At 47.1% G+C, this 15,683-nt stretch overlaps 4 protein-coding genes across 4 annotated transcripts; 2 read left to right on the forward strand and 2 right to left on the reverse strand.

Moving 5' to 3' along the window:
* The first annotated feature begins 1,018 nt into the window (after positions 1 to 1,018).
* On the forward strand, positions 1,019 to 2,440 carry F5147DRAFT_706944 (uncharacterized protein). Its single transcript, XM_041438036.1, has 5 exons — positions 1,019 to 1,087; positions 1,140 to 1,245; positions 1,298 to 1,356; positions 1,405 to 1,725; positions 1,785 to 2,440. Exons 1-5 carry the CDS (start codon positions 1,068 to 1,070, stop codon positions 2,368 to 2,370), a joined length of 1,092 nt encoding a protein of 363 aa, XP_041290302.1. The 5' UTR covers positions 1,019 to 1,067; the 3' UTR covers positions 2,371 to 2,440.
* Positions 2,441 to 5,298: 2,858 nt separating this feature from the next.
* Positions 5,299 to 7,285, forward strand: F5147DRAFT_706965 (CoA-transferase family III domain-containing protein). The gene is made up of 8 exons (XM_041438037.1): positions 5,299 to 5,524; positions 5,582 to 5,713; positions 5,761 to 5,922; positions 5,973 to 6,031; positions 6,081 to 6,340; positions 6,388 to 6,470; positions 6,516 to 6,567; positions 6,620 to 7,285. Exons 1-8 carry the CDS (start codon positions 5,430 to 5,432, stop codon positions 7,178 to 7,180), a joined length of 1,404 nt encoding a protein of 467 aa, XP_041290303.1. The 5' UTR covers positions 5,299 to 5,429; the 3' UTR covers positions 7,181 to 7,285.
* Positions 7,286 to 11,371: 4,086 nt separating this feature from the next.
* Positions 11,372 to 12,436, reverse strand: F5147DRAFT_706977 (uncharacterized protein). The gene is given in 4 exon segments (XM_041438038.1): positions 11,372 to 11,789; positions 11,847 to 12,126; positions 12,198 to 12,388; positions 12,403 to 12,436. The coding sequence occupies 3 exon segments, from the start codon at positions 12,302 to 12,304 to the stop codon at positions 11,538 to 11,540; spliced, it is 639 nt and encodes a 212-aa protein (XP_041290304.1). The 5' UTR covers positions 12,305 to 12,388; positions 12,403 to 12,436; the 3' UTR covers positions 11,372 to 11,537.
* Positions 12,437 to 13,991: 1,555 nt separating this feature from the next.
* Positions 13,992 to 15,310, reverse strand: F5147DRAFT_706984 (kinase-like domain-containing protein). Its single transcript, XM_041438039.1, has 6 exons — positions 15,117 to 15,310; positions 15,001 to 15,066; positions 14,757 to 14,948; positions 14,637 to 14,705; positions 14,371 to 14,586; positions 13,992 to 14,317 (listed from the first exon to the last, which is right to left on the reverse strand). Exons 1-6 carry the CDS (start codon positions 15,252 to 15,254, stop codon positions 14,102 to 14,104), a joined length of 897 nt encoding a protein of 298 aa, XP_041290305.1. The 5' UTR covers positions 15,255 to 15,310; the 3' UTR covers positions 13,992 to 14,101.
* Positions 15,311 to 15,683: the final 373 nt, after the last annotated feature.

The following is a 15,683-nucleotide window of genomic DNA, read 5'->3' on the forward strand; positions in this document are numbered from 1 at the left end:
TGGAGATAAATTCGTAAACAACCCAACTGGGAGGATACTAGTTGGCCGCAAGTTGGCCGCACGAATAGATGTTCTACGGAGATGAATCAGTGCCTTCCACCAATATTCGGACCATCCCCATCATAGTACATGTCATGGTCGACCAACTCCCATTGCTTCAAGATAGTACAGCTTTACAAATCCAGCACATCACCGGTCGGCGTTGGTGCGGCATCAATTACACTCCCCTTAAACCGATATCAGGACAGGCTTACAGTAATAGTTGATATGGGCAACTGTAACTTACGCAGTACAGCCATTCGGATCCAAAATTCCTTGCGGTTGTAACGGTTCGGGCTCTACGTTCAGGAAAAGACTGCAGCAGGACTAGAAGTTCGGCTTATCATGAAAACGCAGGACCACAGTACAGGCACCGTACTACTATACAAATGTTCCAGTAAGTGCTCAATTAATCGTAACAGCTTATCTGGATATTACAAGTTTGCTTGCGCTTATATTTATTATAGACCCTCAGATTTCTCGAACTCCAGCCATGATCCCTTGGCGGGCGATTATTCGCGCTCGAGATATTCGGATACCGCACCGAACAGCTGGTCGCACCTCCTTGTTATGGACGCCTTCTTCAAGCCTCGAATGCATCTTACATCAAATATGGCATGCACCCATGTCGGCATTCATTCCTTGTCGTATTGCAAATATACTAAGTGAAATACGGTATAGTGCATGATCATCTCAATACCTGGTCACACTTACTTGTTGTGGATGCCTTCTTTCGTTAAAGCCATCAGCATGAGGTCACAGCAATTCCACATTTCATGGACTCGTGCCCATGCTTCGTTACAGCGTTGACACATTGGAGAGGTATCAGCAGGTCGCAAATCGTAGGGAACTTCTTTGGGACTTATCGGTGTGTATTTTGTCACTATGTAAGCAACGCTACGCCGCTTGGTTTACCGTGGCCTGGTAATATAGATATTTTTTACTTACCCGAACTTTCCCCTTTCCCTACCTTTCAAAGATGGTCATTTAATGACCGCAGGGCATACATCATCCCCCCCATTCCCCGCATGAATTTCTACTGGAACAGGTAGGTCATATATCACGCAACCATTGCCTGTTCTTATCGCCCTGTCATTTAGCACACCCATGCAAGATCAACTCCCGGAAAATCAGGACGTCTTCGACGATGACCTTCGCTGTACCTTCGTAAACCTACTCGGCAGCCACCTCGGCGTCAACCACACGGTAGGATGTATTTTTCTGTCACCCTGAATTTTTTAAACTGACCCGCTCAAAGTTGGAGAACTCAAGGTCACGTTTAAACACAGCAAACCATCAGACGTCAAGCTTCATCATGTTAGTCTGCTCCTTCTTTTACTTACAGAGATATAATACTGTGACTAGTCATCGCACTCAACCGTCTGTTGGCCCTTCGATGTCAGGCGATTCATCAAGTAGCGCTGACCACAACCGCCGTAACTTCACACAGGGTCAATACTCAACACAACCCGTTTCCACATCCATTTCCCAGGTCTTAGCCATACCACCGCCACAAATGGACTACTCAACCACCACCAATATGCTTCCAAATTACGACTCCTGGAATAATGTATCGACCCTTCACAGCACCCAGTACCATAATCCGGTGTTAGGAGGTGCCAGTATCGGGCACTCTTCTTCTCCTGCAATAGGAAGCGGCTACTTGGCCCCACCGACGTCCCAAAAGTATGTTCTTCATTACCATGTCTAAGTGACTGTTTTCTCACAATCACTCTCATACACAGGGTGTATCCAAATGAACCCTCTTCGCACTCCATCATTTCCTCGCAATATACCATAACTAATAATCTGCCTTTCGTCTTTGACCCTGATATGTCCGCCTCCGATTTTTTGCTGTATAATATCTCACCACATCAATGGCAGACTAATGCCGCCCCTCGGCCAGGACATCTAAGCCTGCCGTTCACGCCTATTATACCGCCGCCACAGGCTGCAGAATCCTCACAATTTACATTTGTGATGCAGCCCCATGCACATTATGGCGAACAAATAGGCTACCCTCTAAACCAGCCACCAATCAATCAGCCTTTTCCGTTCCCGCTGCATAGCCATCCCTCGTCTCCTCTTATGTCCTGCGAATGGCTAAATGACGCCGCTATACACTGCGGATTTATAGGGACACTGGAAGCATTAAAATCGCACTGTAAGATCGTGCATCTTTCTGGATCAAGGATCGCGCAGATTGAATGCCACTGGGAGGGTTGCGACTACCACAGCCGCGATGACCCCACGGTTCGCGTCATGCGGCGCGACTGCATTTGGCGCCATATTTGTGAGGTACATTTGAGGCTGAAGAGGGGTAGGATCTAGGCTTCCGCATCTCTTTGCATCATTGCATCGTTGTTTTATTAATTCCTTGTGTTGTATCACTGCTAGCCACATGCTTTCTTCTGTTATTAGGTCTGTTGTTGTCGCTTTCTCCTTGCTCTTAGTAGTATCGACCGTCTACCACGGGTCTACTCAGTCTCACGTTGCGCAGTTTCTTACCGGTTCATTAATATTTTATGATCTGCCTTGTAATCAAGAGTTCATTCGTGTTCGTTTGGATATCTTTAATATTAACTCTGTCCGTATCACATGGAAATTGTTTGATACCTGCTGTGCACATGCAGTGTACATTTCGTAACACTTTATTCGCATTAAAACGACACGAGGAACAGGCCTGGAAACCATCACACGTCATGCATGCACGAGGCATTATGAAATCGCCCAGGACTGTTATTTTTAGTGTCAAAACTTGATGTTCTAGATTCTCTATGGACTTTCCAATCTTTTTGAATCAGAAGAACGATTGCTTGTCGCCGAAGGATACGCATCAATGATCCGGGATCCGGGGAGGCGGGGAAGTTGTGGAGTGCATAAACGCATAACTGGCAGTAGATGTACGTGATTGTGCATCCACGGCCAAACCCGCTGATGCCCCGAAGGGCTAATTGCCGACGTCGTGTTGACCTGCTGGAATATTTGATGGTGAATACTATGAGGAATCCACCGCGAAGACAAATCGAAAGAGCCATGCGACTTGAATTGTAAAACCGAAAGGAAACTTACCCTCGCAGTACGTTTCTTCCTGAAGAACGTGCAGAGCTCGCCAAAAATGACTAGGAGCGTCTAAATCCGGTACCAATACGCACACATCCCTTGAGGGTCCAAAACGTGCAACAGATGAACTATTAAAATATCATTATCGTTTGTCATCTCTCGGACACACGAAGCATGTATAGCATACTTTGATGAATCATTCAGCATAAGAAAGCTCACCTTTCAGTACGCGTATGACAGATCCGCCTTACGCATGGCCACCCTCCCCACATCCCATCCGCTGCACAAGGGAGTCAACGCGGCATTCCAGCACGGGGCAAAGCGCAATTTTGTCAAGAAAAAGCGCCTCCCCTTCCCGCTACATAACCTCCCATACGAATCCAAGATCAGCCCCGCTGAAACGGAAACCATGGAACCCATACGCCACTACCCAAAGTGGATCCCAGATGTGAGGCTTAGTATTGCGCAGAAACCGGAAGAAGCACGCCACGAAGATTTGGCAGCGGACGAAGAAATAAGAGCATATTCGGACGGGTCAGCGGTGGACGGAGGAGTAGGGGGAGCAGCAGTGGTGATGGACGGAGAGAGGGTAATAAGAGAGAGACGCTTTCACCTGGGAAGCGATAAGGCCTACACGGTTTACGAGGGCGAAATCGTTGGGATGATACTGGCGGTACAGTTGATAAAGGAGGAGCTCAAGGCAAGGGGAGGCAGACCACGCACCATGGCCCTTGGGGTCGACAACCAAGCGGCTATAAGATCCACCACCGTCTTCCAATCGAAACTGAGACACTACCTCGTCGACAAGTTCCACGACGACCTGCGCAAAACCCTCCAGAACGCCAATTGCAAGAAACTCACTATAAGGTGGTCAGCTGGACACATAGGCATACCGGGTAATGAAGCGGCAGACGGGCATGCCAAAAGAGCCGCTAGGGGAGAATCCTCAGAAGCCAACAAACTACCCCGCTCTCTCTTAACGCGAGATCGAGCCCACATCACGCTCCCCATAAGCAAGTCTGCTACCAAACAAGTCTTCAGTGAAATGATACAGCGTGAAGAAGAGGAAGTGTTAGGAGAATCGCCACGCTACCCAGAGCTCAGTATCATAGACCCATCCACCCCATCGAAGCACTTCTCCAACCTCGTCGACGGGCTACCACGCAGACACAACTCGCTATTGTTCCAACTGAGAACAGGCCACATACCACTCAACAAGCATCTCCATCGCATATCGAAATCCGCAACTCCCACATGCCCAGCGTGCCAGCAGAAAGATGAATCGGTCCACCACTTCATCATGGAGTGCCCTGCCTACTCCAGACACCGAGATGCAATGAGAGCATCGCTAGACACGCGAGCCTGCAATATCAAGAGTTTGCTCAATGACAAAAAGGCAGTCAGAAAGCTACTCACGTACGTCGCCAAGACCAGACGACTCGAACCCATTTTCGGCAATGTCAACCCGCCCGCCAGCGCCAACAGATGAAACCTAAAGATTGGCCCCACCCTCGCCAATTGCACCCAGATGCCTTCAGTAGGCACCCATCGTCCTCGCTCCGGCCGGGGCCATTACTATAGCGACACAGAGGCAGCAATCAGGATTCAGAACACGATCTAGTAGTAGTACATAGGCATGTAATGTTCACCATAGGGCACCGCCCCAATGGACAATAATCAAGGAGTAGAAAAAAGTACATGTATGTTCAGCGCATAGATGATTTTGAATGTCCATAGCAAACCCTAGTGCTGCGCCGTGTCTGTCATGTGTCAGAGTCACCGCCAGATTTGAATGTACCAATTGCAACTTTGCTCTTTTACTGAACTTCACTTGCAACCTCGGGGCCTCAACTCTAGCATTCATCCTCCTGCTGGTAACCGACTGGTGCCCCAGGGCAACTGAACACAAATATATGAACGATTGTTGACTTGTCCGTGAGATTAAGCTTAGCATGTTGCACAACACGACGTCATAAACTTGAGCTTTGACTGGAATATTCATGTTCCTCGACCTGAAGCATATTTGCCAGCGGCTGCCCATTAGTCCAAGGGCTGGTTTTTCTGGGGGTTGAAGAACCTTCACTGATTTATTTCTACCTGGTGGTCCATGGTGTCGGATAGACGCAAAAAGTTTGAAATTTCAAGGACAACGGTAAACGACTTAATTTGTATGCTTACATAATAAGTCAGCAGCGTGGCGGCCCGCTTCGAGACGACCTTCCATTCAACCAACGTCCTGATTTCACGCATTACGAGCTAAACAACAGCTCACATCCGAACTTTGCAGCACGCGAAATCAAGCCCGAAATCAAGACTCGACAATACTTATGGCCATGACACTACCTAGCTGGTCGAGCGCATTCAAGGCCACTAGGACAAGCTCCAGTAGACGTGTGATTTCCCGCGATATTGCCAGACAACAGTGAGTTCCACGCTTCCATTACCTTGTGCACCTCCTAATAACAGAATTGCGGGCTAGTTCAACGCGCAAAATGTCTACCGTTACTACAGACGCGCCGCCCACCTGCTCAGGCAACCTCCCGCTGTCAGGAGTTCGGGTTCTTGAGCTTGGACAACTCATTGCCGGCCCATTCTGTGGCCAATTGCTGGGGTAAGTTCTCGAAAGAGCGGCTTGATATCATGCAGGACTGTAAATAGACATTTTGGTGCAGATGTAATCAAGGTTGAGCCACCTTCAACTGGAGACCCACTACGAGTTTGGCGCGAACTTGATATTGACGGAACGAGCCCTTGGTTTCGAAGCCTCGCGAGAAATAAGAAGAGCATTGCTATTGACCTGAGGAAACAGGAAGGAAGAGAGTGCGTTGAAGATCAAGGTTTTGTCGTCTCGATTTCATATCCTATTACAGAATCGTGAAACGGCTGGCTTTGAGAAGCGATGTCATAGTCGAAAACTTCAAGCCTGGAAGTGAGTTGCGTGGTTTGTATATCTGCACTATTCTCAATGGTATCTTTAGCTCTGGAAAAATGGGGTCTTGGGCCACAGGAATTACAAAAAGAGAATCCTTCCCTGATCTTCACTCGTGTCAGCGGATATGGTCAAACAGGTCCATGGTCCTCACGACCAGGATATGCGTCTGTATGTGAAGCTGAGTCGGGATTTCGCTTTATAAATGGACAGCCAGACCCGAATACCGGACTGCTTTCGGGCCCTCCAATAAGACCTAACATCAGTCTCGGTGACTCTGTCGCTGGCTTACACGCAGCGTTTGGCACTGTGAGAGGCCTTGTGATGTTGGATGTACATATATTGACGTTCTCCAGGTGCTGGCACTGTTGTCGAAGCAGAAAAAGGCTTCACGAGGGGAGCAAGGTGGTGAAACGGTCGATGTGAGCATTATGGAGAGGTAAAAATCCACCACTTTTTACGACCTCCACTGGACGCTTTGCAGCATGTTGAACATGATGGAAGGCATAATTCCGGAGTACGACCGTAAAGGCAAGGTGGGAGCTCATTGCGCGTCCGTTTGAATCACGTCCAATTTCACATTCACAGGTCCGTGGGCCATCAGGTTCGTCGGTGACCGGCATAGTTCCCACTAACGCCTACCCCTGCCTCCCATTACCATCAACACCCACCTCGCCAACATACATAATCATCGGTGCAAATGGAGACACCCTCTACGCACGACTTATGCATGCCATAGGCCGTGAAGACCTCATAGGAGCGTCGTATGCTCACAATCACCATCGCGTCGCACGGCAAGGTGAGATCGAAGAAGCTATTTCAGCATGGACCAGTCAGCGGCAGGTTGAAGAAGTTCTAACCATCCTCGAGGGCGCTGGCATCCCTGTCGGACGCGTCGTAGGCGTGAAAGAGATCCTGGAAGGCGAACAAGTGAAGGCCAGAGGAGCAGTGGAGGACGTAGAGGTTGGTAGGGATGGAGAGGGATGGAAAGTCAAGATGCCGAGAGTGTTTCCTGTGCTCGAAGGCTGTGACACGAAGACTAGATGGGCAGGACCTGATTTGGGTGCACATACAGATGAAATCTTGGGAGAATTAGGGCTGAACGTTGAAAGTATCATCCGATTGAGAGAAGAGGGCGTTATTGGTTGAGTTAATCCGGTATTTGAATCTTCTGTAGTATAATTATATCTGCCCCGATCATCATGCATCATGACTGTTATAATTTATATAAATCACCACCATGATCCTATCAGAGCGATGTACTATGTAAAGCCCATTTGATCGGATACTAATACACAGCAAGCATAATTCGGACATGAACCTGATGTGACAAACACCATAAATGTCACCTTGCACCCCAGCTGGCGAGCAGACTCATGTCCACAAATTCGCATCGTGACTTCACGACATCCCTAAATACCACAAGAAGCCAGTGGGACATCATGCGATCACTGCACCGAGATTTGCGATTTCTTCGAGTCTCTTGCCACCATCAATCCTTTCAAATACCTTCACTTCCGGGCCACCACCTTCTACACCATCCACAACCAGATGCTCACCTCGTGACGTCGTCACTTCTAAATGCCATCCTCCAGACATGGTTCAACCCTATCCACACTTCGTTCACCAGTTCTGGCTGGCCCTCTCTAGCGGTGAGAGTGAATATCGCAATAGTGTCACCCTTTGATTGAGTCATTCCTGTTTGACGTGAAGATGAATGTTTCAGGGAAGGATACGTTGGGTTCAGGTGGCAGAATTTCTGCTGCCATCATGGTATCTGGTATTGGTAACGTAGAAAGAGTAAACAGAGAGATGTGAGAAGTGCGGTGGGCGCTGTAACCAGAGGAAAGGTGTGTATAGCAAGAGGTAAGCTCCAATAGTGTGTAAACTGGTTCGTGTCACAACAATCAATGAGATTTCAGGAGTTGAAGTGAATGATACACCTCGAGGCTCGAAAGATGAAAGGGCGTAGTGTACACCATTGAAGAGGGCCATACACCAAAGCTTCAACGTGTATGTGAGAGAGAATGACACAATAGGTCAATGGAACGTCCTTACAGCAACTGTGTTACAGTTCGCGGGCATTGATGTCCGAGTCATCGGCACATCTGATCCAAGTAGTTATGGTACGTCACGGTGACTCCAAGACGAGGTACCGGACAACTTGAATAAACAAAAAAAATCAATCAAAGCGTCAGGGCCAATTCCGAAGAAGCAGGACGGTACCTGCAGGCAACAAGCAGTGTGGTTTGGATACTGGCCAACATCACAGGCGATGGAATGTGTATCTCGGCATTCCTGATGAATGGGTTTCTGGAAGAGATTATAGCGAGAGTGAACTTAAAGTGAGGAAGACATTACCTGCCCCGTTTGATAGATATCTAACTTATGTGATTGACAGCACGGCCCCTTATTCAGTAATAACTCTGATTCTGCATCTTTGGAGTCCGCAGACGAGTTATCCGAAGCTGTAGTTCCTTCTCTGCCGGCTGAAGAATGTCCGCCTGTTAAACTCCACAGGCTTGAAGGATCCAGAGAGGGAGGATAATAAAAGAAAATAGTCATTGGCTTATGCACCTAGTCGCATATGTCCCTATGGCAAATAAAATAACAAAGGAATGGTCGTGAACTCGTCCAACTTGATCTGGAAGTCGAACATAGTATAGGAATGGCATCACTAAAAACCACTAAGCATGATATGACAGTATTCACCTTATAAGTTGGGCGATGTCTGATTTCCCCTTATATGCCTATGTCGTGGTGTGTATAGCACCGGCTTAGATTTGTGATGTGTTACTTATCTTGTCTTTTGCCTTTTGTTTTGATGAATCAAATGTAAACCCATATCGACCGCTAATCTAGTGTTCCAAGTTCTACATTGCGCATCTACGACACGGGTCACATGATTGCGTGTTGATCTGTTTCTTCATCTAGCTTCTTGCTGATAAACCATTATAACCCCATGTTAGATTCCAAGCCAGTGTTCTAGCATCTACAACTTGAACAATACTGGACCTAGGCGAAAAAAGGGAACAGCCCGAACCCAACCTCGAGCTTATTGCCAAGTATATCAACACAGGCAGGCCGTCGCCGTCATCCTTCTCGTCCCTCAGGCCTCAACAACAACAACACGGCACGCCGGCACCAGCAAGCTCCGCCGAACGAAGACTTCCTCCCCTCCCTGTCATTCAACAAACAATGCAAGACTTCTCTGTCTCCTGTGTTGGACTCGAGCCCACTCTCGACGCTCGTTCTCATGATTCTCGCTCATTCACGTTCTCACTTGTCATCATCTGCATGGTGCGTTTTTAAGCAATTTTTATTTATTTTACATATTACTTGATGTCTTCCTGCTTGTCTCGTCCATTTCCTCTCTCTCGTTCTCGTTCTCCTCCTTGTCTTCTTCCCTTCTGCTCTCGTCCATCGTCCGTATTCGTCTGAGCCACATCAGCAGTCGCTGACGTGTGCTGGGCGTTTGCGCATGGTGTTCGTGGCATTGGGAACGGCATGGTGGAGTTCAAGCATTGATTCAGCATGCGGACTGCGGCTTGCATGGGCCCAAGCCGGGCCGGGAACATCACTAATGTACGAGAGTCCAGGACTTCATATCAGTGTGACTTTGCTTCAAAGTGAACTGATACGGTCTGAGTTTTTAGTCATTTGTCCTGAACCGACGTCCAAAGTGGATAGTTTCAGTTCTCCGTTAGTCTTTGTTGTCTACCACTGACACCGAAGCTCGCAGCCTTACCCGGCTCCGACCCTGCTCCATTCCTCTTTTCCTATTTCGAAACACTCTGACTACCGGATCTCAAGATGAATGAGGTACAACTCCATTGGCAGAGGTCAAGACCTCAGTCACCGCTCGGCAAGCATATATTCTGGTCATTCATAGGTAAGGATCCGACTCTGACTTTATTTATAACCCCCACTATCGCCTACTCTGCCTCTAGTCACTCATTAACGCTACTTCCTTCAAGTTTCTCGAGTCTCCGTCCAGGGAGTCGTGCCGTATGGTATGGTTCAGCAACAAGCATTGTGGTCTATGTTTCTGTCTAAGGAACGCTGGTCTTCGACAATATGGCCAAAGTCGATCCCACATTCGAACTCGATCCTACATTCAAACTCGGTCCCATGGCCAACCTTTATTCCAAGGCCACAAACTGGATTCTATGGCCAGAGTCGATCCCATCACATTCTATAGTACTGCGGCCTGCCAAATTCGATCTTATACCACCGAGCCCGATCCTATAACGCTGTACTTTATTCGAGTCCGTGATGCCTGGTGCGAATCCCCGCTTATGGACCACTATGTCTTGCTTTCGTTGGACTTCAAGACGCTCACAATATCTGTCGTGGTTACCCGCTGTCTGTTATTGTCAAATTCTTGCAGGTGGTGTTGACAATGAGATTGGGGTAGAGCACGTGTATTGTACCAAGCATTTTTGTATAACTCGCATACCATCCAATATGATTTCCTGGCCAATCAAGTATAAAACCCATAATATCATAACACCAGTATTTGAAGCAATTGTCTGTATGATGGTACAGATGGCAAGAATTTATATTTTTGTTACTTATTGGACAGGAGAGCCACTGTGCTAGAAATTCTACATGAGAAACACTTCGTTGAACATGTTTCATCACTTCAAAACAGTACTAGTATTTGTCACTACACGATTCATGACAATCATTGGTCATAGGGGATAGCGTTCTAAACACTTATATGCCTATATATCTCGCACTGTCATATTTTAGCCGAATATGGTTATTATCTACATGATAATGTGTATATAATGGTTTGTGGGGAACGGTGGGATTTAGTGATGGGCGCGTTAGTCACGGTGGCCGCGTCAAGGCCGCGTCACGTCGCATCACAGCCGCGGCAGGACCGCGTCAAAATAGCTACGCCCCGCGTTAAGCCAGGGCCCAGTATTTGAATCTTCTGTAGTATAATTATATCTGCCCCGATCATCATGATCCTATCATAGAGCGATGTACTATGTAAAGCCCGTTTGATCAGATACTACACGTGCAGCAAGCATACACCCCAGCTGGCGAGCAGACTTATGTCCACAAATCAACCTACATAGTCAAATGGCACTGAAAGCGTCCATGGCTTTAGCGAGTATGTAAGGAGCAGGTGTTGATATCGGAAGAATATTGTGCCCTAGGCATACTGAGTGTGAATGCGAGAAAGGGAAATTTCGGACTCTGAGTTCATTCCCGAGGATAAGCTTGTCGCATTCAACTACTAGAGAACCTGGGCCACTGGCATAGCTCACACATGAAACCTCCAAAGTCATTGCCATCGTAAATGTCCGAAAGATTATCCGGTCGTGTGCTCATGCATCACAGAGAAGCCAACTAGAAGCTTTACAACGTCACCTAATGTGTAAGCACATCAGGGAAACGTAATTCACTACAGAATGCTACAGACCGCTCTGTAGCATTCTGTAGCACAATCCAACCCGCGGATGAGAATGACATAAGAATCGGAACGTGTATTCTAGTGACGCCTACGCCTGCCCCGGGCCTGCATCTTCTGACCCCTAGACGCATGTTCTTGTCTAGGGTTCATAATACGGCGGAGCAGGTACCTTAAGAGACCACCAGCATGTGCATTATCTCTCGGAAAGAACTTTCTCGTCGCTTTGGTATACTCGCTCAGCTTCGCCTCCGAAACAAATATAGTCACTGGCTTCCCGGTCACTTTTGTATCGATCAAGTCAACAATATTGACATGAGTGGCTTTGACCGCCTAAAATGTGACCATACTTGTCAGTATAACGCAGGCGGGAACAAGTTGGACTCCTACCTCGCGGCATGATTCGAGAGTGTCAGGAATCGGTGAAATGTGGACGATCTGACACAAATTGCGCCATGAGCTGAGATTATTCACATCCGTGCCATATATCTCGTTGAGCTGCTGAACAAGGGCGTCCTTGAAATCACGGTGAGCTTTTTTTTTCTCTTTGTCTTTCTTATTCCAGCAAAAATGGCCGCACATCCGGTGAAACTCCGATGAAGCTGACGCAGACGAGTTGTAGTCGAACGCCGGATATGTTGCAAAAAAATCGTCTAGAGGTGTCTGTATATGTGTTTCAAGGGACGGCTGATGTATGTGTTAGCCTGTCTGTGAGATCGAAGGTGGCTATATTGACCTACACCATTGGTGATTTTGAACCCTTCGTCATGCGCAAACCTGCACTGGGAGCCGAATCGACAACTAGCTGTCTGTGAATAGCTGTAGCACACCCTAAGGGACGACGACATCTTGAAGTGACAAGCACCACACGTTGTACTCATCCAGAATATAGTCGGGTGGGGGGTCTTTATATTACGGAGTCCTTGGATGCCTCGTGTTGTTTCCCGGATCGCAGGAAAGGATAGTCTTCGCGCCTGACCAGTATGTAGATCAAATTGGAACTATATCACCATGTTGACCTACAAACATTTCATGTGCCAAGCCAGCTTCTAAACGTAGTACGTGTGGGACTCACAGTGGGAGACAGGTGTAAGAGAGATAGAACAGTATAGCTTACGTGTGTACAGCACACGCACCCAAACTTCGATCGAATAAACGTGATTGCATTTCAAATCACGACTCGTAGCAAGTCGCTGTTCGGCGTTCGCAGCCGTCCGAGGTATCTTGTTGCGACTGTGCGGCAGGATTTTTTCGTGCCATTATGGTACAGGATACAGAGAGCGGGTAACTGATCATGATTATATGGAACGTTCGGGATTCGGGCAAGCAAAGTACTCCATGCACAGGTAGCTTACAATCCACACGACTACGTTCAACACGTTCACATGGTGATTTTGTAAGGGATTTAGTGGGTTGAGAATTACATGAAAAAAAACTATCAAGTCAGTGTACAAGTTCGGGCACACCCATATTCCAGCCGGGGAGTGCCGCAACCCCTTGAATTGAACGTTCAACTCAACCTCGATATTATGACTGATAGCGCGCCAAAAATACTGCAGGTGAGTATCGTGCCAACATCGACATTCAGAAGCTCAATACGTACTTGAAATTACATGTGCCGGTTGTCGCTACTACCAAACAGTTCAAGGTACGGTCATAATCTATTGAGAATGGTACTTTTTTGCCATCTCTCTATTGTATTAATATGCTAAGCCTGGTTACCCAGAGCTGGCTCTCAGCTATCTGCTCGTTGGCAGCATTGGCTTTTCTCGACCCATTTCAATTAGGTCTCAAGAACTTTGGTCCTACGACTGATTACTTCCCCCGTCAAATCAAATCTTTTACACACATATCGGTTGCTCAATCCCAGGCTATAGATATCGAGACAGAAAAAGCGATAGGAAATATTCCGTATTTTGAAGAAATGGTCGGTTGGTACCAGAGGCACCTCCCGGACGAGAGTAAAACTGGGCTGCGGATTGTCCATGGGGACTACAAGCTTGACAACATGATATTTCATCCAGGATAATTGGCATACTGGACTGGGAGTTATGTACTCTAGGTAGTCCGGTACATTCACCGATCACCATCTTCCGCATCTTGATCTGAATTCACTGCATAGCTTGCTGACCTCGCGAACCTTACCCAACCATGGGCAATCGACACTCGTCATATACCCCAAGGATTCCCTCAAGATCCCCTGCTCACTAAATTCACAATCATTAGGCCGTTCAAGAATGCTACAAAAGATGTCCCTAAGACCTTGAGCGCGAGCACCGCAGGCTGACCAACCAACCATATCCCATCAAAGAAATGGTCTTTGTCTGTAGTTGGATACTCTTTCTGGTACGTACTATACCCAGGTACGGGATAGTATATATTGACCTGGTTGTTTTTAAGCTTGCCATAATATCGCAAGGTATTGCTGCCAGATATGTGCGATGACAGGCGAGCTCGGAAAAAGCTTTTCTCCACCCACAATTATTTCCTTTGGTTGGTCGATTGGCAAAGTCGATCTTGGAAGACGTTGGATTCACTATTGATATGAAACCAAAACTAGAGCATTATTCGTCAAGTCCGTGTTATATAACCTATGCAATGAAGGACGTTCTGTATCTACATATGTGACAATTTCGTCATATAGCTTACTGCAAACCGGGATAAATTTCATTCAAGGACTTTATCAATGTAGGTACACCTGGTCGCGCCTTGGCCTCACACCAACAGGTCTTCAGCATCGACCATGTCTTACTTGACACTTGATCGTAACGATTCCTGTCGGGTATGTCCCCTTTAGAGATACAGAAGATGAGCTCGCCATCCTGAATTTTATCGACGTACGGCACAACGCCAGATAAAATCTAGTAACACACTCAGTATCTGCAATTTTGGTGACAATGGTTTTCTAACGCACCTCTAGACCCGTCATACCTGCCGACCAGATGTCCGATTGCGCGGTGGGTCGCGGTGTTACCAAAGGGTTCGGGGGATTCATCAACTCGGGTGCCATGTAACGGAACGTGCCGACCGCCTTTACATTAGTCGTCGTGAAACCAGAAACATCGAGGACAAGGGAAAGGCCGAAGTCCGCCAAAACCGCATTCCAAGAGTTGTCAATGAGAACATTTGTCTACAATGAATATAAGTCATTATTCCCGCAGATAAAAATTGTGTGCTGACAGGTTTGAGGTCTCCATGGATGACTTTTTTGTCGTGCAGATATTCTAATCCAGACAAGAATTGGCGAAACTGTCCAGACATCATTGAATATGTGCGACTATGAACGAAATAGTTACATACAAGTTTCCGTAGGCTCTCACGGTTGTTGGGATTATTTACCAGATAGTCTTTCAGTGTTCTGTTCCTATAAAAAACTGATACTAGACGGGGGATAGGAACCCCCTGTGTATCTTGTACATAGTACACACCGATGAATCGAGCCACGTTGGGATGAACCAGCGTGCTCCAAACTTTTGCCTCTCGCAAAATTTTCTGAAGGCAGACTAAGTAAAAAGGATGACTTATGAATAAACGATCTACATACCCGTTTGGTTTTTTGCTTAAGATGCTTGTCTGACAGAAGTGATGGTCTCAGGATCTTCACAGCTACCTACATCGATGAGTGAATATATACGTCACTAGTGACCGAGTAGCACGTACAGGATACCTATAACCTTGCACGGTGTGGATTCCCTCCCAAACGTCTGCGAAGTTTCCACTGCCGAATGGGCGATTGTTGGACGTCACGACATTTCCCGTCAGATCAATTGGATTGATCTTTGCGAGGTTGAAAGTCATTGGATGATGGTATGGGTGACTACAAAAATGAGTATTGGTGGATAGATTTCAAGTTGGGATGGATAGCAGGCAGGAAGCAGAATCTAGATGATGAGTGCCATACTGCCTGAGCAAGTCCAACTTAAGTATGTTTCCCGGACGAGGTGTCTAGAGTCCTCATGCCCTGAGTGGGGAAAATGACCATAGTGACGAAGTTGTTGTACATGGTAGACAAGAAAACCGAATGTACGTCAAAGCTCGCTTCAAGGATTGCCACATTGGGTTCATCCTGAGTTGGATATCGAGTTGCCAAGACGTTTACAATAAGAATTCAAGAGATGAGTCAAGATTCAGACGATTTTTGAGGCACTGTGGGGCCATTTGATGATGAGTTATTTGTGTTGATGGATACATTGTACAATGTACAATGACTTGCTTAGTAGTGAAGCG

The sequence above is a fragment of the Suillus discolor genome (genome assembly GCF_016758755.1).
Source record: "Suillus discolor strain FC423 chromosome Unknown F5147scaffold_46, whole genome shotgun sequence".
Classification (NCBI taxonomy): domain Eukaryota; kingdom Fungi; phylum Basidiomycota; class Agaricomycetes; order Boletales; family Suillaceae; genus Suillus; species Suillus discolor.

Excerpts from the sequence above, each read along its gene's own strand:
- F5147DRAFT_706944 (XM_041438036.1), top strand. The coding sequence starts at position 1,068 with ATGAATTTCTACTGGAACAG. Across the intron at positions 1,088-1,139 it reads ATGAATTTCTACTGGAACAG|CACACCCATGCAAGATCAAC; the intron begins GTAGGTCATATA and ends CCTGTCATTTAG. Across the intron at positions 1,726-1,784 it reads GCCCCACCGACGTCCCAAAA|GGTGTATCCAAATGAACCCT; the intron begins GTATGTTCTTCA and ends TCTCATACACAG.
- F5147DRAFT_706965 (XM_041438037.1), top strand. The coding sequence starts at position 5,430 with ATGGCCATGACACTACCTAGCTGGTCGAGCGCATTCAAGGCCACTAGG. Across the intron at positions 6,471-6,515 it reads GATGTGAGCATTATGGAGAG|CATGTTGAACATGATGGAAG; the intron begins GTAAAAATCCAC and ends GACGCTTTGCAG. Across the intron at positions 6,568-6,619 it reads AGTACGACCGTAAAGGCAAG|GTCCGTGGGCCATCAGGTTC; the intron begins GTGGGAGCTCAT and ends TCACATTCACAG.
- F5147DRAFT_706977 (XM_041438038.1), bottom strand. The coding sequence starts at position 12,304 with ATGTCGTCGTCCCTTAGGGTGTGCTACAGCTATTCACAGACAGCTAGT. Across the intron at positions 12,127-12,197 it reads GGGTTCAAAATCACCAATGG|TATACAGACACCTCTAGACG; the intron begins TGTAGGTCAATA and ends CCTTGAAACACA. Across the intron at positions 11,790-11,846 it reads CTCTCGAATCATGCCGCGAG|GCGGTCAAAGCCACTCATGT; the intron begins GTAGGAGTCCAA and ends GTCACATTTTAG.
- F5147DRAFT_706984 (XM_041438039.1), bottom strand. The coding sequence starts at position 15,254 with ATGACTTTCAACCTCGCAAAGATCAATCCAATTGATCTGACGGGAAAT. Across the intron at positions 15,067-15,116 it reads TGCAAGGTTATAGGTATCCT|GTAGCTGTGAAGATCCTGAG; the intron begins GTACGTGCTACT and ends TCATCGATGTAG. Across the intron at positions 14,318-14,370 it reads CAGGTATGACGGGTCTAGAG|ATTTTATCTGGCGTTGTGCC; the intron begins GTGCGTTAGAAA and ends GTGTGTTACTAG.